The sequence below is a fragment of the Mastigoproctus giganteus genome, chromosome 3, assembly GCF_048544385.1.
Source record: "Mastigoproctus giganteus isolate SK-2022 chromosome 3, ASM4854438v1, whole genome shotgun sequence".
Lineage (NCBI taxonomy): Eukaryota > Metazoa > Arthropoda > Arachnida > Uropygi > Thelyphonidae > Mastigoproctus > Mastigoproctus giganteus.
This window is the reverse complement of record NC_143577.1, coordinates 238,603,045-238,621,953: the sequence shown is the minus strand read 5'-3', so window position 1 is coordinate 238,621,953 and position 18,909 is coordinate 238,603,045. Positions and strand designations below refer to the sequence as shown.

General features: G+C 35.2%; 1 protein-coding gene across 1 annotated transcript in view; it reads left to right on the top strand.

Annotated features, from left to right (window-relative positions):
* The window catches only part of LOC150088921 (forkhead box protein P1-like), a 405,171-nt gene that overhangs the window by 325,857 nt on the left and 60,405 nt on the right, over positions 1 to 18,909 (top strand). Inside the window, exons 9-12 of the mRNA XM_090370955.1 lie at positions 8,076 to 8,319; positions 11,463 to 11,540; positions 11,740 to 11,816; positions 15,047 to 15,148. Of these exons, the coding sequence (XP_090227081.1) occupies positions 8,076 to 8,319; positions 11,463 to 11,540; positions 11,740 to 11,816; positions 15,047 to 15,148 (501 nt within the window). The remainder of the gene's footprint in view (positions 1 to 8,075; positions 8,320 to 11,462; positions 11,541 to 11,739; positions 11,817 to 15,046; positions 15,149 to 18,909) is intronic.

Sequence of the window (18,909 nt, the reverse complement as noted above, 5' to 3'; positions counted from 1 at the left end):
CATTTGTCAATGTTAAATTTCAGTGGCCACTTCTCAGCCCATTTGGCCAACTCATCTAGATCCATTTGCAGTAGCATACTGTCTTTACTGTTGTTAACAACCCTGCCAACCTTTGTATCATCTGCAAACTTGGACATTAACCCCGATATACACTCATCAATATTGTTGATGAATACACAAAACAACAATGGACCCAGCACCGAACCCTGGGGAACTCCACTAATAACATTAGTCCACAAAGAGCAGTGTCGATTGATTATCCCTTGCTGTCATCTCCCACTCAACCATCCCTTTGTCCATTTTAGCAACTTGCCCTTAATGCCATACTGCTCCAATTTGTACAGCAGTCTTCCATGTGCAACAGTATCAAAAGCTTTCCTGAAATCCAAGAATATGATAATAAAATAATTTTTTGCATCCAGTTCCTTTGTGACCACATCATAGTAATAGGCATTTGATGATGGAAAAAAGCAAGTGTGTATGAATTTATGCAGAATCAGCCAAAAAAAAAAAAAATCAAACAGCCATTCCCTCTAAACGTTTGTCCAATTGCTCCTTGAATTTACTTAAGCTATCAACTTCCACAGCATCAGATGGAAGTTTATTCCTGCAATTAACCACTCACTGGCTAAAGGCAAATTTCTATACATCTATTCTACAACTGTCTTTCCTCAATTTGAATTTATGCCCCCTCAGGTTCGTAATCTGAGCAAGCAGAAGAATCCCATCCGAATTCAGTGTGCTCAACCCATTCAAGGCCTAATACACCTCAATCAGATCACCTTGCAGGTGCCTAGTCTCCAGCTGCTGCAATTTGCAGAACTTAAGCATTTCTTGGTAAGAGGACCCCTTCGTTCCCCTCACCAATCTTGTTGCCCTTCTCTGTACATGCTCAAGCAACTCTACATCCTTCCTAAAATGAGGCCTCCAGACCTGTATGCAGTACTCAAGGTGTGGCCTGACCATTTCCTTATACAAAGGGATAATCACCTCCTTTTCCCTGCTAGCAAAATTCCTGTATATCATTGACAATACCCCATGACCTGCTCTGGCAGCATGTCTGCAATGCTCAGAAAACTTCACATCTCACTGCACAATCACTCCCAGGTCTTTCTCATTTTCTATCACCCTAAGTGTAGTACCACACAGTTGGTACGTTCCTCTGGGGTTACTTCTACCCATATGCAGTACTTTGAATTTGTCAATTTTATACTTCAGTTGCCACTTCTCAGCCCATCTGCCCAAATTGTCGAGATCCTGTTGCAGTAGCACACTGCCATTACTGTCATTAATAACCCTGCCAACCTTTGTATCATCTGCAAACTTTGACATTAAGCTTGATATACCTTCATCAATATTACTGATAAATATACAAAACAACAGTGCACCCAACACTGAACCCTGTGGGACTCCACTAATAACATTAGTCCACGAAGAGCAGCATCCATTGATTACTAATCTCTGTCTTCTCTCACTCAACCACCCTTTTATCCTTTGTAGCAACTTACCCAAACACCATACTACTCTAAATTTGTACAGTAATCTTCCATGTGCAACAGTATCAAAAGCTTTCCTGAAATCCAATTATATGATATCAAAATTATTTTTTTGCATCTAGTCCTTTGTAACTGCATCATAGTATCCAATAAAATTGGACAGACAATATCTCCCTTTAGCAAACCCGTGCTGTTTCTTAACTACTACTGTAATCTTTTCTAGATGATTCTGCAATGCATCTTTAACCAGTGACTCCATTATTTCCCCAAACACAAGTTAAACTAACAGGTGTATAGTTACTGTATCACCTTTTAAACTCCCTTTGTGAATTGGGGATACATTTGCACACCTCCAGTCCCCTGAGTCCAAGGAAGCTCTCATAATTATGACTAAGGGTTTGCTTACTTCCTTTGCTGTGTCCTTTAATATAACTGGATAGATTCCGTCCACCCCAGGTGCCTTCCTTATATTTAATTTCAAAAATTTCTCATCCACTTTGCTCTCAGTTATTACAAAATAACTTAGCCCCCTGTTAGAGTTTGATAAGCTTCTGGCATTCCCCTCATTGAATAACTCCTCATGTGTGAATGTAGATGCAAAATACTCATTCAGTTTATCAGCTACCTGAGCATGATCATCAATAGTCAACCCATTTATGTTAAGTGGGCCAATCTGATTCATCCCTTTCCTTCTAGAGTTTACATAAGTAAAGAACTCTTTGCTGTGTTTCTTTACATCCTTTGCCAAATATTTCTCGTAATCTGCTTTTGCGTGACTGACCTCCTTTGTGACTTGATTAGAGATTGGCTTATATCTGCCATAAGCTTCTGTGTCGCCTGGTAATTTATATGCATCCCATGCATTTTTCTTCTCTGCCATGAGCCTCATTAATTCATCTGACATCCATTTAGGCCTAAACCTTGAACAGTATTTCTTAGTTGGTATGAAAAGCCTAGTAGTCTCCTTGTAGGCTTCCCATTTAGAATTTACCTTTGGTAACATCATCAGTTGATTCCACTGTATTGAATTTGAAAACTGTCTGAGACCACTGTAATAACCTTTACGAAAGCAAAAGCCCTTCCCTTTACCCTCGATGGTAGTTACATCCTTAAGTGAATCCTACATAAGTACACTGTGATCACTGTCACCCAGTGGTTCCTTTATCTGCAATTTCTTAATGCATGAATAATCACTGCTGATAATCAGATCAAGAGTATTATTCCTTTTGATTGCCTCTTGAACATGTTGCTGTAGAAAACAGTCAAACAATAAATCCACAAAAGCCTTGCTAGTGTGTGAGTGACCAACTCACAAGTTCCAGTCAATATCTGGAAAATTAAAATCCTCCATTATAAGACATTCTAATTTACTGGCCCACTCTATTTCTCTGCACAATTGCTCATTGTACTCATCAGATTCATTAGGCCTATAACACACACCTACTCTCATTTTCCCCTTCCCAATGCTTATGTGACACCACACTGACTCAATGTTGCATTGTCCACCGATGTCAATTGGATGCACTTCGTTAGATTTTATGCATTTCTTAACTAACAGCATAACCCCTCCTCCCTTCCTGGCCTGTCTATACTTTCTGTACACATTGTACTCCCCAAATTCCAATATTGCACTGCTTATATTTGTGTGACACCACGTTTCGGATATCCCAACAATATCTGCCTTTGATGTCTTGACCAGCACTTCAAACTCATTAAATTTATTAACTATACTTCTAGCATTGGTGTACATGCAAGTATACATGCACCTGTTCCTGCTCTTAGTTACCCTAACACAGCCCATGTATTGACTTGTTTCACTATGGCTCTCAGCAGTCCTGGAAATCCCCATAGAAAGCAAGAGAGAGAGAGAGAAAGCTGTAAACACCTCAATCAGATCACCTCGCAGGTGCTTAGTCTCTGGATGCTGCGATTTGCAGAACTGAGGCCTTTCTTGGTAAGAGCACCTCTTTGTTCTCCTCACCAATCTCATTGCCCTTTTCTGTACACACACTCAAGAAACTCTACATCCTTCCTAAAATGAGGCATCCAAAGCTATATGCAGTACTCAAGGTGTGGCTTGACCATTTGCTTATACAATGGGATAATCACCTCTTTATACCTGCTAGCAAAATTCCTGTATATCATTGACAAAACCCCATGAGCTGTGCTGACAGCCTGTCTGCATTGCTCAGAGAACTTCATATCTGACTGCACAGTTATCCCCAGGTCTTTTTTCATTTTCCACTACCCTGAGTGTAGTACCACATAGTTGGTATTTTACTCTGGGGTTACTGCTATCCATATGCAGTACATTGCATTTATCAATGTTAAACTTGAATTGCCATTTCTCAGCCCATTGCTTAATTTTTTTGGTTCTTATTGCAGTAACATACTGTCATTACTCTCATTAACCACCCTGCCAACCTTTCTGTCATCTGAAAACTTGGACATTAAGCCTTTATCAATATCATTGATAAACATAGACCACAACAATGGGCCCAATGCCAAACTCTGGTAGACTCCACTAATAACATTAGTTCACAAAGAGCAATGTCCAGTGATTACTACTGGACATTGCTCTTTGTGGACATGTCTCTGTCTTCTCCCACTCAACCATCCCTTTATCCATATCAGCAACTTGCCTTTAATTGTTGGAGCAGTCTTTTATGTGCAACAGTATCAAAAACTTTCCTGAAATCCAAGTATATGATATCAAAATCATTTTTTGCATCCAGTTCCTTTGTGACCACTTTGTAGTAACTGATAAAACTGGTCAAAAAGATTTCCTCCTAACAAACCCATGCTGTGTCTGAAGTATAATTGCTACCTTGTCTAGATGATCTTGCATTATTTCATTTACCAGTGACTCCATTATTTTCCCTGTAACAGAAATTAAATTAACAGGTCTGTAATTACTTGTATCACCCTTTGATCCCTCTTTGTGAATTAATCATACATCTCCAGTCCATGGAGACCTCCCTTGAATCCAAGAATGCTCTCATAATTATGGCTAAGGGTTTGCTTACTTCCTTTGCTGTCTCCCTTAATATAATTTAATAGATCCCATCCACTACCCCAGGTGCCTTTCTTATGTTTAAATTCAACAATTCCTCTTCCATTTTCCTCTCAGTTATTAAAAATCATTTAGCTACCTGTTAGAGTTTGATAAACCTCCAGCATCTCCTTCCCTAATGAATTTCTCATGTGTAAATGTAGATGCAAAATACTCATTCAGTTTGTCAACAACCTGAGTAGGATCATCAAAAATAAAACCATCGATATGGAGTGGCCAATTTGATTTAACTGCTTCCTTTTAGTGTTTACATAAGTCAAGAAGTCTTTGCTGAGTTATTTTGCTTCCTTTGCCAAAGATGGGGTGGATATGAAATTTTTTGAGCAGTGTTGATGAGTGACCAGGAAAGCCTGTGGTGTCCTGTTGATGATTTATTGAACAATAGCCTGTAGAGATGGTGGAGGTCATAATTCCACTGTATAGGACAATTGTAAGACTGCACTTGGAGTACTGTGTCCAGGTGTGGAGACCTCATCTAAAGGGGAACATTGAGTTTCTTGAAAGTGTCCAAAGATCGACAACTTGCACAGCGAAATTGGCAAAAGGATGACCTTACAAGGAAAGACATTATGTGGGTTACAGAACTTGGCAACCAAGCATCTTAGAGAGTATCTGATTGAGGTTTTTAATGATTGAAGGCAAAATTTTTACTTTTATAAATAATTCTAGGGTTCAAAGGGGTGTACATGTGCAACACATGATTTCTCTAGAAAATCACCTAGCCTCTCCATCCCAATCCCACTTTCACCTCCACGCCAGTGAACCCTGGGACCTGAGCAACCTAGCAGAAGGTTGGGTTATAATCCCAGTGGAAAACTAGGTCAGGTGCTGATGGGAGACTGTGCAAGGCCATATTCAACACGCTGTGAAACTGAGCTTGCTCAGTGGTCACCAACAAGGTAGGTCGGGAGACCTAGGTCTGGTGGCGGAAGAGCTTCTTAAAAGCCAATGACAGCAACCACAGCCTCAGACAGTGACGGTTACTACCTGCAGGGAAGGCAAGGGGAAACCACCCTGTTACTTTTTTCTTTCTATTAATTCTGCAAATATATTAAATAAACCTGAGGAAAGCAGGCATCCTTGCCTCACTTCTCTTCCTATTTTTGCTGTTTCTGTCAATTCTCTGTTTAACCTGATGATGGCCTTTTGTCTTTTATACAAGTCAAATATTAGTCTAATTAATCTTTGTGGACATCCCATGTTTTATAGTAGAGGAAAAAGCTCATTCCAAATTGTTTATCATTCTTTTGCCTAAGAATCTTAAAGTTCCTATTGCTTCTTTTGTAGATAAGTTCTTTCTGAACCCACATTGGAACCTATAAAAACTAAAGAATGAAGAAATAAGAATATTGTTCCAGAATACTACAAACAGCTGTAATGAGGTAAATAAGGAAAGTATGATAAACAATATTGACCAGATGTGGAATAACATTAAAGAAACTATAAACAAAGCAGCTCATAAATTTCTGGGAAATGGAAACAAGGCAAAAAGAAAACCATGGATAACAGAAGACATCCTTCAAATGATGGATCAAAAAAGAATCTTCAAAAATATGAAAGCAAAAGATGGAAAAAATAATTACCATGCTCTCAAGAATGAAATTAATAGAGAATGCAGAAAAGCAAAAGATAAATGGTGGACAGAACAATGCCAAGAAATTGAAACCTTAAGGCAGTATGGATGAACGGATAGGGTCTACAAGAAAATTAAGAAATAAGAAAATGTAATGGAATTTGTTCCAGAGCAATCCAGGAATGAAAAAAGATAATGTCATTCTCGACGCAAAAGAACAACAAGAGACATGGAGAAAGTATATAGAGGATCTGTACGTGGAACCATGTAGTTACACTTGGAAATATGATTAGAAAGGAGAACAACAAAACTTAAAATAAGATCAAATATTAAAAGAAGAATTTGAGCTAGCTTTAAAGTTACTTTCTAACAACAAAGCCCCTAGTATAGATAACATTACAGCAGAATTAATAAAGAACAGTGGAGATCAAGTCAAGCAATCACTATTTGGATTGATTTTGAAAGCATATAGTGAGGGAAAATGGCCAGAAGAACATTGTACAACTGTCATAGTACCAATACCAATACCAGAAGAAGAAAATAAATAATTCTAAAACTAGGAGTAAATAAATTCAAATTACAGAGGAAGAGGGTTAGACTAGATTGTAGGAAATATTCTTTTAGCTAGTGAGTTGTTGAGCATTTAGAGCAAATTGTCTCTGCAGGTAGTTGAGGCCAACTATTTGAAGAAATTCAAAGGTCAACTGGATAGCTACTTATGTAAGGAGGGAAGTGCATAATTTGTTTATTTTTATTATCTACTTTTTACTTTTACTTTTCTTCTTTTTTTTTTTTTTCAAAAACCCCTGGCTTCCTTGCACTGTGGTACCTCCGTAGCCAGGTGGGCAGGAGCAGCAGTGTGCAGCACATGCTTTTTGATTAGACCAGGGTTCGATCCTGTGACCACCAAATATGGAGGATGTGGAAAGGTCAAGAAATGACCACCGCATATCCCCAGAGCAATATGGCCTTAGTTGGTAATGCTCCTAAAAAACCAAATAACAAACAAACATCCTTGCACTGTGTGCTAATACTAATATATCCCTTGTTTGGAATAAAATGTTTATTAACTTCTATAGTTAATAAACTCCACATGCTTCCCATTTAGAATTTTCAGTTGTTAACAGTTGTTTCAGTTGACCTGCTGAAAAGAATTTAAGAACTGACTAAGACCATAATAGTTAACTTTAATAAAGTGAAATCTATTCCCTTTACCCTTGATTGTAGGGTAAAGGGAAATAAATAAATTAAATAAATTTCACATAAATACATTATGATCTTTAAATAAATTTCACATAAATACATTATGATCACTGCTACATAATGGTTCTTCACCTGAAGATTCTTAATGCATGAAGTCACTGCTGATAATCAAATCATGACTACTACTTTCTCATGTTGCCTTTCTGACATGCTGGAGTAGAAAACAGTCATCCAGTTCATCTATTCATCAGTTATGTTTGCTTGTAGATTACTGTTATGGAGATTACTATTTTGTCTTGGGGAAATACCTTTGTTTGGGGAGGTGGGTTTCCAATGTTCGGTGGGGAACTTGAGGAACTTATATATCTTGAACTTATATATCTCGTTTTAGTAGACTGCAGTGGTGAAACTATCGGGTCCTCCACTGGGCAGGGGGAGTCAAGGGGACCAATTACACTGCATCTAATGTAACTGTATATTTCAGCTTAACATTGTCAGTATCTCTATGGTGTACTGTTTTAATGTATATCCAGTTCTAATATCCCTAGATGATCTTTATTAAGTGTACTGTACATGCTTTTCTTATATTAAGAATGTGTTGACCAATAGATATTTTAGTAATTAAATTTCTGGTTTGATTTAAGTAACAAAATTAAACTTTGATCATAATGATATAGTTAATAATTTGTTATGTTAACTTTATTTTAATGTATAAATTGATTAATTACAGGCTCCTCAAGCCACAAAATCATTATTACCTGTGCCATCAATTCCTCCATCATCTCAGTTAGCCATAGTTCCCATCAATTCATCTCATCCTTCCTTGTCAAGTATGACAACAATGTCTACATCATCTCCGTTAATGTCAGTCCCTCCCAGGTTGCTTCCTTCCTTAACTCAGTCATTGCATCCGCCTACGCCAAATACAATTGGTCCACTACGGAGGAGGTTGAGTGATAAAGGGTACACTTCAGGTAATTGTTTTTACATGTATTAAAATCGTGAATTATTAAAGCTGCAACACATTTTACCTGGTGGTTCTTGCACCCCATTTCCATTATTTATTTCTCAATGATTTCTCCAAAAATTTTCATATTACATAAATGAAAATGACTGTATATTTAACATCCTGGTAATGATGCTGCATATGTATGTATATATAAGGCAGCCAATATTTGTGGCACTGAGTAAATTATTGGAGCATTGTTGACACACTTGCCATACTGATACTTGCTTGCATTTGAATATAAATACACATCATCGGGAACACTGTTTTTATTACCATTATTACAATCAATATAATTGCTTTTAGTTATGCATGGACACTTTTGGGTATATTCATTTTTATTTTTTGTGCTGTACAACTGTAGTAACATCAACCTAGATGAGGGAGAAAAATGCATCATATGGAAGATTACAGAGTTTTTAATTTAGTTTATAATACAGTGGGTTCAAAGTTGGGTTATTTAATTAACTGTAAAGCTCTATTAAAGAAGGAGGAGGAGAAGACAAAACAGTGAATAATATCACAATGCAATTAGTGTCAATATTAGTATTAGCATTAGAAGTGGAAAATGATGCAAGAAAGCAAGCTTATAGAGCATCAGCCAAAAAAAAACCTACTTACCTCATCCATCCCCTCCAAGAATTTGTCTATTTCTTCCTATTAATTAAGTGTCAGGTATTTTATTGTCAACAACATAAACAAAAGCTAAAAACAGCTGGATGACAAAATATTCTTTCTGTTACCACTTTTCAAATACAGTAAAACAATATATAAATAAAAATATGAGATCTTTTTCACTCTTTTAGATGTTGAAGTACTTTGCACAACATCTAAAAAGAGTGAAAAGGTCTTGACTAAACAACATTGTTTAGTCCTATGATTAATTTCTTCTCACTAATCCTTTATTTAAGTATTGAAAATATTTTTGATTTATTTAAAATATTTTATGATAATTTAGGCAAAATACCACAATTGAAACTGATGCTTGTGTCAGGCAACAAATCAAGATATCATAGAGAATATGGTCAGTTTCTCCTTGTGGTAAACTTTGGATGAAGTGAAAAAGCTTTTTATTATAATTATTAATATTAAAATTATAAAAAATGTTCAAAGCAAGACATTACAGGCTTGATCAACATATTCAGATTATTTTTACAGTTTTACTTTACCGTTTTATTTGCTCATTTGGTTTGACAAGGTTTTAGATAATTTTTATTTTGTACTTGAATAATGTATATTCTTCATGTGAATAATTTCTGGAGCAAAATATATTCCTGAATAAAAATCTGTTTATACTCCGTGATATAACCGTTTAGGTCAGAGGAGTTTATAACTATTCATTTTGACATGAACAGTCATTAACTGTATTTAGCAGTCACATAGGTTTGAACCACTGTCAATTCAAATGCAACTGACTACTCAATTATGTCAAACAATAGGAGGAAAGAATGATAAAAGTCTTTCAAAATCTCTTTTTTTTTTTATAATGTGAATCCTGAAGGGTAAGTCAAAGAGGTCAAGTGAGGTCGCTTTGAAGTCCCAGTTGGTAATTGAGGATTATTAACAAAAAATAATTAAAGAAATCCAATATACACAAATACATTAGAAATTTTTAAAGAATTTACTTAACAGTTTATGGCATGTTTTAACAGTTACAGAAATTAATAAATGGTAGCAATAGCTTAATTTTTAGTACTCACCTTAATATAAACTGCAGTTGGATTTAGAATAAGTGGAGTGGGAATTAGCTAAAATTGAGGTTAATATGGGTGAGCTTAATTGTTTTGAACGGAATTAAAATGCGCTCAAGGAAATAGAAGTGCACATCTTCATTCTTGGTTGTCATGAAATAAATTGAAAAAATTGGAACTTGAGAATGTAATCACAGAGACCAATAGCCGTAACGATTGTCTTCAGTTGGTAATAGTGAAGAAGAGAGAGCGCGTGAATATAAAGAACTCTTAAGTTCCCGTGATGCTCTTTGACGCATGCGGGAATCTCAGGTGCGTGAGATTTCGGGCTGGGGAGAGATTATATGGTAGTTTTGCATTTAATACATTAAATTTAGAATGATGTCGGAACCATTCTATGATTAGGGCTTCATACTGGTAAATTCTGAAACTGGATTTTAATTTAATAATGGGAACTGCTGAATCTACTAGAGGGATGTGGTTATGGGATTGTACGTGTAACATGAGTTCTGTATTTGATTGTCCGGTTCTAAAACTATTATAATGGTAGTATGCTCGTGTGTTTGATGTTTTTGTAGAGCCGTATTTTGAAGTGTTGCTTCCGATATAACATGCATTACATTTTTGTTGGCATTTTATTAAATATACTATATTGTTCATATCACTGATTTGGTATTTGTAGGTTTCTTTATAAGAGTTGAACATGGATCCTAATTTATTGTATGTAGAAAATGTGAGTGTAATATCAGTGTTTTTAAAAATTTGCTGGAACTGTCTAGCAAGGTCACTATGATAAAGAAGAACTACACGTGTGTTGTTGTGTATGTTATAAATAAATAAATTTTCTGTTTATACTCCGGGACGACCAAACGGTCAGAGGAGTTCACAAGATAGACAGAATACAAGAAACAGCACCATATTCAGCAGTCACGGGCTTGAACCCCGGTCACTCAAGGCACGTGTACTTATGCACCCGCGCGCCTGACCACTAGGCTACGGCGGCCACACTTATATTTGCGTGGTTTATTGATATTATTTTGAACATTAGAAATTGTTTTTTGAATCAACTGTAAGGGATATTTATACACTTTGCAGACTGCAGTTTGTAAAATTGTATTCCTTACAATGTGAAAGTTAAAAAAAATTTTTTTTTTTTTGAAAATTCTCTAATTTCAGTGTTTCTATGTGAATATTTTCTGTGTGTAAATTACATTGGTAACTTATTAGTAATTATATGTATTCAAAAACTCCTTTTAGTTTGTAATTTTAGAATTAGATCTAATGAAGGTCTCATTCTTTCATTAGCTTGAATCTTAATTTTATAACTCTGTTAAAAATGTTAAATATATTCAAAAGAATATCATTCATATGATTCCTCTAGAAATAACTTTTTTATTATTATTATTTTTTTTAATTCCAGGACTGGACATACCAACATACCCTGATTCCCCGATTCGACGAAGGGTTGCAGAAAGGGTTAATGTTGATATTACAGAAGGTAATTAATTTGCTTCTGTTTTTCATTGATTACTTTCATACTCCATTGATCTTGTTGGAAGTTATTTGTTTGTAATAGAATAGCTAAATTACATAATTATAATTTTACTAGAAAGTTATTATAAATGTATCAGTATTTTAAAAGATATAATTTCTTGTGAAATTTCATCTATTAATCCTTTTTATTTGTATATGTACAGAGATTCAAAGGAATAGAGAATTTTACAAGACAGCAGATGTCCGTCCTCCTTTCACCTATGCCTCACTCATCAGACAGGTAAATGTTTCATAAATGAGTCTGTAGGTACCATTACTAGAATTTACTTGTGATTTACTTATGTTAAAACATTCAGATCATTAATGACACATTAACTGACCTCTAGCATACCAGCTTAATAAATACAAACAGGTTCTGTAATCTTATCTTGGATTTTCTCTTTGGTATGTTAATACACGAGAAGCAACATCTTGGTCTTTTTTCTGCTTCCTGATGGTCTCTTTTGGGATTGTATTTAGTCAGTCTCAGGCAGAGGAAATATTAGTGAAGTATCATCATGAGCTTGGACCAGCTGCACCACTTGCACCATAGGATGATACACCACTTGCACCATAGGATGATACACCACTTGGTAGTAGGGTTTTTAAATCTGCATAAAATGTAAACCAGCCCATGAACATAGTACATGATAACAGCATCACAGATATAATCAAAATAATCCAAGTATCAAGAAAATTCCCCAAAATAATCATAACAATGGTTAAGTTTAATTACCAAAGATTTGGTGTTGCAACTTGCTCTTTCTCAGCAGATATTTGAAATTAACAGATATTCACTGAAGTAGAAAGAGTTTCATTCCCAAAAGTTTCAGTCTGTCAATTACAAATTACAAGTTGTAATTAAATAAGGCTTAATCATGACTGCCATTGTCCAACTCTTAGGGTATCCGTGATAGAATAACATAAGATTATTGCATAAAAAAGTCATTGATTTACTTCAGTAATATACACTAAGTAAATAAATCTGTTGGTGACCTACTGAATACATATCAGTATTGACATGTAGGATTGCTGTAGGTTGTTGCAGATTGTAACTATTTAATTTGCTGGCATGGTAAGTATTAAAAAACCTTGGTATATTTATAGTTTTAATATAATTTTTAGTTATGCATATTCCACCTTTTCACTCCTATATTAGCAAATAGGATTCATTAGAATTCATTGTGTTTGCTAATACAGTACAACAAAAGAGACAAACCTTATAAAAGGAGACAAAAAATGGCATAAAAAGAAAAATTTTCAATAATCAACAGTGATATAAGGTAAAGTTGGGTCTATAATATTATTACTTTTCTCTTAATAATTTGGATGTATTATTTCTGTACTTTTTTCTTAAAATTAAGATAAATATAAAAGGGGTGGGGTGATTTTTGTAATAAATCATCCATCCCAGTGGAATTGGCCTATACTGTTAAATACTAGAGATGTTCAAAAAGCGATAAGACTGTGAGCAGAACTAGTTATTTTAGAGGAGAGAGAGAGAGAGAGAGAGATGGCAACATATGAGTAGCATAGAGTAGTACTGGCAGCAAATCAGGCTAGCTGATTTGGATTCCTACTAGAGCATTACCAATAAGTTTGTTCCAGTGGACTGTTTACCAGATTACCTACAAAAACTGCTTTAAAGATATATATCTTTAATTGTAGTGTATCTTTTATATATTGTTATTTTTGTAGCAGTAGCATTAAAGCCACATATTAATAGCTTATCCTTAACAATCTAAACCAAAATAAATAGAATTCTTTAGTTGTATTAAAAATATAATAAAGTATATATATATCTTTTCTCCCCTTCCGCTCCCTTAGAATTTACCATTTTCGTGTCTATACTTTTTATACACTTTACATACATCTATATATTTTTTTTCTCCACATTACACTTTTGTAAATTTGTATATATTTTAATTTACATTTTTTACACTGCGTAGGGACTACCTTGTCTACTAGTATTACGATAAAAGGCTGCATATTTGCCCCCCCCTTTTTCTAATACTACAGACAAGTTTGGAAACGCAGTGCTTGATACATGGTCAGGAGTAGTCCCCTGATGAATTTCCTAGCTATGTATCATTTTTTAATCTACTATATTCAGATTATGCATATTTGCCATCCCCTGATTCGACCTCTTTCTAAAATTGTCCTCCTATATCTGAATATAGTGTTATTTATTTATTTTCTTGTATATTTTTTTTCCCTCAGTCCCAGTTCATTTTTGCACTAGGTTTTTCAAATTCTTTTACCTGTTTAACCACTTCCACTTTCTACTATCCCTTAAACTTCTCTTAGTTCTGACACCTTGTGTACTTTTCATTTCCATTTTCACAGACACCTTATTTATTCTACAAACCACACATTAATTATATCCTTTTGCTTCCTCTACTGCTGCTCTGTGCATTTTGGAGCATTAGACATAATATAACTTTTGTTATTTTCCGTTTTTTGCTTATTTTGCTTCTCAACTGTTATATATTACTCCTATATATATATATATATATATATATAATCATATTGTAAAAGATGGGGAGATGCTGGAGTTTTGCTCTAGAGACCAGACAAAGCTTTCACAATTCAGCAAGCCTCGATTAAGCAAAATGGTGGTATTGCATTGGGTGATGAGAGTTACCCACTTTGTAGTACTGCCTACCGAAATACAGTTATACACTTGACTCATAAGTGGAACCTGAATATCAACTTTCATCACTGGAAGCATGTCCATGAAAAACCTCAGGGATCAACTGTGTTTCGTGATTTCTTTCTGACACACCTTCAATGGTAAATTGGACTATTTATTGATATGTAAAATCTATAGCTGAATGCAGAATACACTGCATGGCTGGAGCTCTTTGTCCTCAGTCACTACAGAACTTCAAGATGTGTCAGATGAATCTCTCTCAATGCTATGTGGTATTTAATTACAGTTGTGCATCTTGAAATTAACTCAAGAGTTCAGATTTAAGCTGGAGTTAAGCTTCTTGTTAGGACATCTTGTTGTGTTATGACAGAATAATGAAGTGGTCAGGATCCTGAAATAAGTAGGTTCAAATTATATTGCAATTTAAAATTTTACACATTTTTTAAACAATAGTCACATTATTAATTTTATAAATTGGATATCATTGAGCAAATGGAAGAAAAGAATTGATCAGTCTTTAACAAGGAAAGGTTTCTATATATATTAACAAGAAATAATGAATCTTCCAGGAATGAAATGAATAGTTCAGATGAAATAGATTTTAATTTTAAAAAAGTAGTTCATTCAGATTTCTGAGTTTAATCTTTCAACGTTTAAACTGAAATTCATTTGATTATATAACTCTGTTAGGTCATTTTTGTGTATATCTTTAAAAATTTTCAGAATTCATTTTCCTTTATGCAATTGTGTTATGCAATTCTTTTATAGTGAAAATCTATATATTTATAGATTTGCTAATGTCTTACTTTCTTTTTCAGGCTATAATTGAATCTCCTGATAAACAGCTGACTCTCAATGAAATATATAACTGGTTTCAAAATACTTTTTGCTATTTCAGAAGAAATGCTGCCACTTGGAAGGTAGGTTTTTTTTTAAAAGTCTCCCATTATTTAGATGTCACTCATTTCCATTGATAAATAAAGAGTTCATGGATGAATCTCTTTTTGAATGTATAATGCAAATTAATGAGATGTTCTGTACTATTTAAAAATTACCATTATTATTTTATAATCAGTAATTCAAGATTAGGCTTACAAATTTTCACATAATTCTGCGTGGAAATTTGATTAACATTGACTGTTTTTTAATTAGGTACATTTCTTATCGTTAACTTTACAAGATAAATCTGAATCAAAAATTTCTAATCAATGTGAAAAACATGAAAGGTTTCTGAAACCTATAATGTCATAGCTGTAGATAGGTTGAGAAGAAAGAAGTCTGCTCTCATTACACTTGAATTTCTGTAGGTTGTAACTTTCACGAAATACATATGGAAAGAGATTATTCCATAGAACCAAAGGAATAATGAAGGAGAACCGAAGTTATTTGGAGTTTAGCTGTAAATAGATACTGGTTAGCTTGATATGTGATTAGATTGATCTGGAAGAAAGAGGTAGAATTAAAGATGCCAGTTACCATGCAAATACCTGTAAAAAAATGAACATATACAATGTTCATTTTTTGCATGGAGCAGAAACTGAACAACTGTGTAATGGGGAGGGGGGGGGATGTAGAGAGTTTGCAAGAGAGGAGGTAATTGATTAATCTGATTGCTCTCTTTGGAATAGAGTCAAGGATTTCATGTGTCTTGTTTTCCCACAATGAAAAAAAAAATCCTTATCATCTTCAATGACGTAAATTTCTAGACAAGAACACGCTTCTTTAATTTGGATTAATCTTAACTTTAAACTTTTTTTGGTGTATACATATTAGAATTGCTTTCTCTACATCCAAAAAATTAGCTTTTAGCTTTGCTCCTGATGTTATTTTTCTTCTTTGTGAATCACAAATCTGTTCCTCCACCATGAAATACTACTCACACTTGTGGGATAGAGCCTCCAAAACACCTTAATTCTGTGCTACTACTACTGCTGCATGTCAGATATAGCCAAGAATACTTTTTTTCTTCTGTATTGGTTTCTATGATTTGACTACTTCCAAACCAGTCTGAAACACTCTTCCTCTATATGTATTTCCCTAAAATTACAATCAACAGAAATTCAACTACAATTTCAACAAGTTTCTTTTGGTTTCTTAATCTTCAGCCCATCTGTGATAGTAGTAAGTACTATACCAGGTCTCTTTACAAATTATTCGGATTGTGCTCGTTGCTCAAGGTTGAGACAACAGAGTACCCTGCAACAAAGATAATATGTTTTGACATGTCTCTTCCTTACCTCCATGCAGTCTGTTATTGTCAGCTGATAATGAAGACATGCTTTCACATCTCATCATATTTTAAAATGTCAGAGTACATTGAACAGCATGTGTGTTTGTTAAAAATTGCTTTAAAATTGGAACAACTGCAAGTGAAACATTTGATCTTCTTAAAATAACATATGGGAACTTTGCAGTGGGCCACACAGAAGGTTACAGTTAGCAGCACCATCATTTTAGAGAGGATAGGGAGTCTGTCGAAAATATGCACTAGAGGGTCAAATTAATGAAGAGTTCTACATTCAAATTCTGAGAAGCCTTGTGATGCAGTTTGAAGAAAAATACCTGAAAAGTGGAACTCCAAAGATTTGTTGCTTCCCATGACAATGCACCATTGCATTTAGCATTAGCATTAGTAGAGGCATTTGATGCAAGAAAGCAAGCTTATGCAGCATCAGCCAAAAAAAAAAAAAACCACTTCCACTTCACCCCTCTGTTCGTTCAAAATACCTGTCCAGCTGAGCCTTAAACTTATTTAGGCTATCAACTTCCACGACAAGGGATGGAAGTCTGTTCCACCAACCAACCACCCGCTGGCTAAAGGCAAATTTCCTCACGTCTATCCTACATCTGTCCTTCCTCAATTTGAATTTATGCCCTCTCAGGTGATTATTCTGAGCAAGAGGAAGAATCCCATCAGCATTGAGCATGCTCAAACCATTCAAGGCTTTATACACCTCTATCAGATCACCTCACTGGTGCCTAGTCTCCAGACACTGTAATTTGCAAAACTTAAGCCTTTCTTCATAAGAGCACCCCTTTGTTCCATTCACTAATCTTGTTGCCCTTCTCTGTACTCGTTCCAGCAGCTCTACATCCTTCTTGAAATGAGGCCTCCAGACCTGTATACAGTACTCTAGGTGTGGCCTGACCATTGCCGTATACAAGGGAATAATCACCTCCTTATCCCTGCTAGAAAAATTCCTATATATCATCGACAGTACACCATGAGCTACTCTTGCAGCCCGTCTGCACTGCTCAGAGAACTTCATATCTGACTGCACAATTACTCCCAGGTCTTTTTCATTCTCTACCACTGTCAGTGTAGTACCACAGAGTTGATGCGTTGCTCTGGGGTTGTTGTTTCCCATATGTAGTACTTTACATTTGTCAATGTTAAACTTCATTTGCCACCTCTCAGCCCATCTGCTCAACCTTTCCATTTGTCTACTTATATAGGATTTTTGATCAAATACAGAATTGCTGGACAGACAACTTGGGTAGTCGAGACTTTAGGACCTCCTCATATTTTTTTTACTCTATGTCAGACACAGAATTGCTATGACTCTGTAACTTTTTATGTGTCATATCAACCAGATATGACTGTGTGACTTTTTTTCCTAAGACTGTTACAAAAAAAAGTAAAAGTATGTCAATTTGATGATGTATAGAAATGCTTTCAGTATTTTCCAACACACACAACCCAAATGGATGTGTGTGTGTGTGTGTGTGTGTGTGTGTGTGTGTGTGTGTGTGTGTGTGTGTGTGTGTGTGTGTGTGTGTGTGTGTGTGTGTGTGTGTGTGTGTGTGAAAATCTTTAGGTCAAGTATGTCACTTCAGAAGGGGATTAAGATGTCCACCCTTTAAGTATGCTTACTGTCACTATATGTTAGCAGTTCAGATAAGGTCTGTTCTTTTTGAGCAGATCTCATAGGTTTTAATAACTTTTCATATTTGAGGTTCCCAAAAGCCAGTGAAATATTAGAACTGTAAAATACCTCAACAGTGGTCAAGAAATTAGAAAAACATAGCCATCCACCATCACACAGAGTAAGTTGCCAGAACTTGTTGTCTAATTTTTAAAGACAAAAGACAGATCACGAGATGGGAGCTTGTTTAGAGACATTTATGCCAAATCTCATTGAATGCCTTTGAAATTTAATCCCGGGGGCTCACATCATCATTCTTCTCTTTTTTGGTGATTCCCTCATACTTCTCTCTTTTTCTCTCTCAGGGTACCCAATTTTTTTTTTTTTTTTGGCTGGTGCAGCATAAGCCTCGGGCTTCCTTGCACCATATGGCTAATAATAATAATCTGGTGAGTATGGGCTTGGCATACCCAGGGTCCTGAGCTGGATATCATCATTCTTCTATTTCTTGGTGATTCCTCTCTCTCTCAGGGTAACTTGGAAATTTTTTTTTTTTTTTTTTTTTTTTTTGGCTGGTGCAGCATAAGCCTCAGGCTTCCTTGCACTATATGGCTAATAATAATAATAAATGGCTAGAACTTTATAGCTTAAGTTTTTGTCAAGCTTTTCCATAGGAGTTGTCCAGAAATGAGGGGCACAAGCCAGGAAATCCAACCTTATAAGTTATTCTGATGGAATCCAAATTGACAATACTTAATCAAGTAGATGTTTTTAAAATACAGAAGCTTAACAGTTAATGGAGTTCTCCATTATTT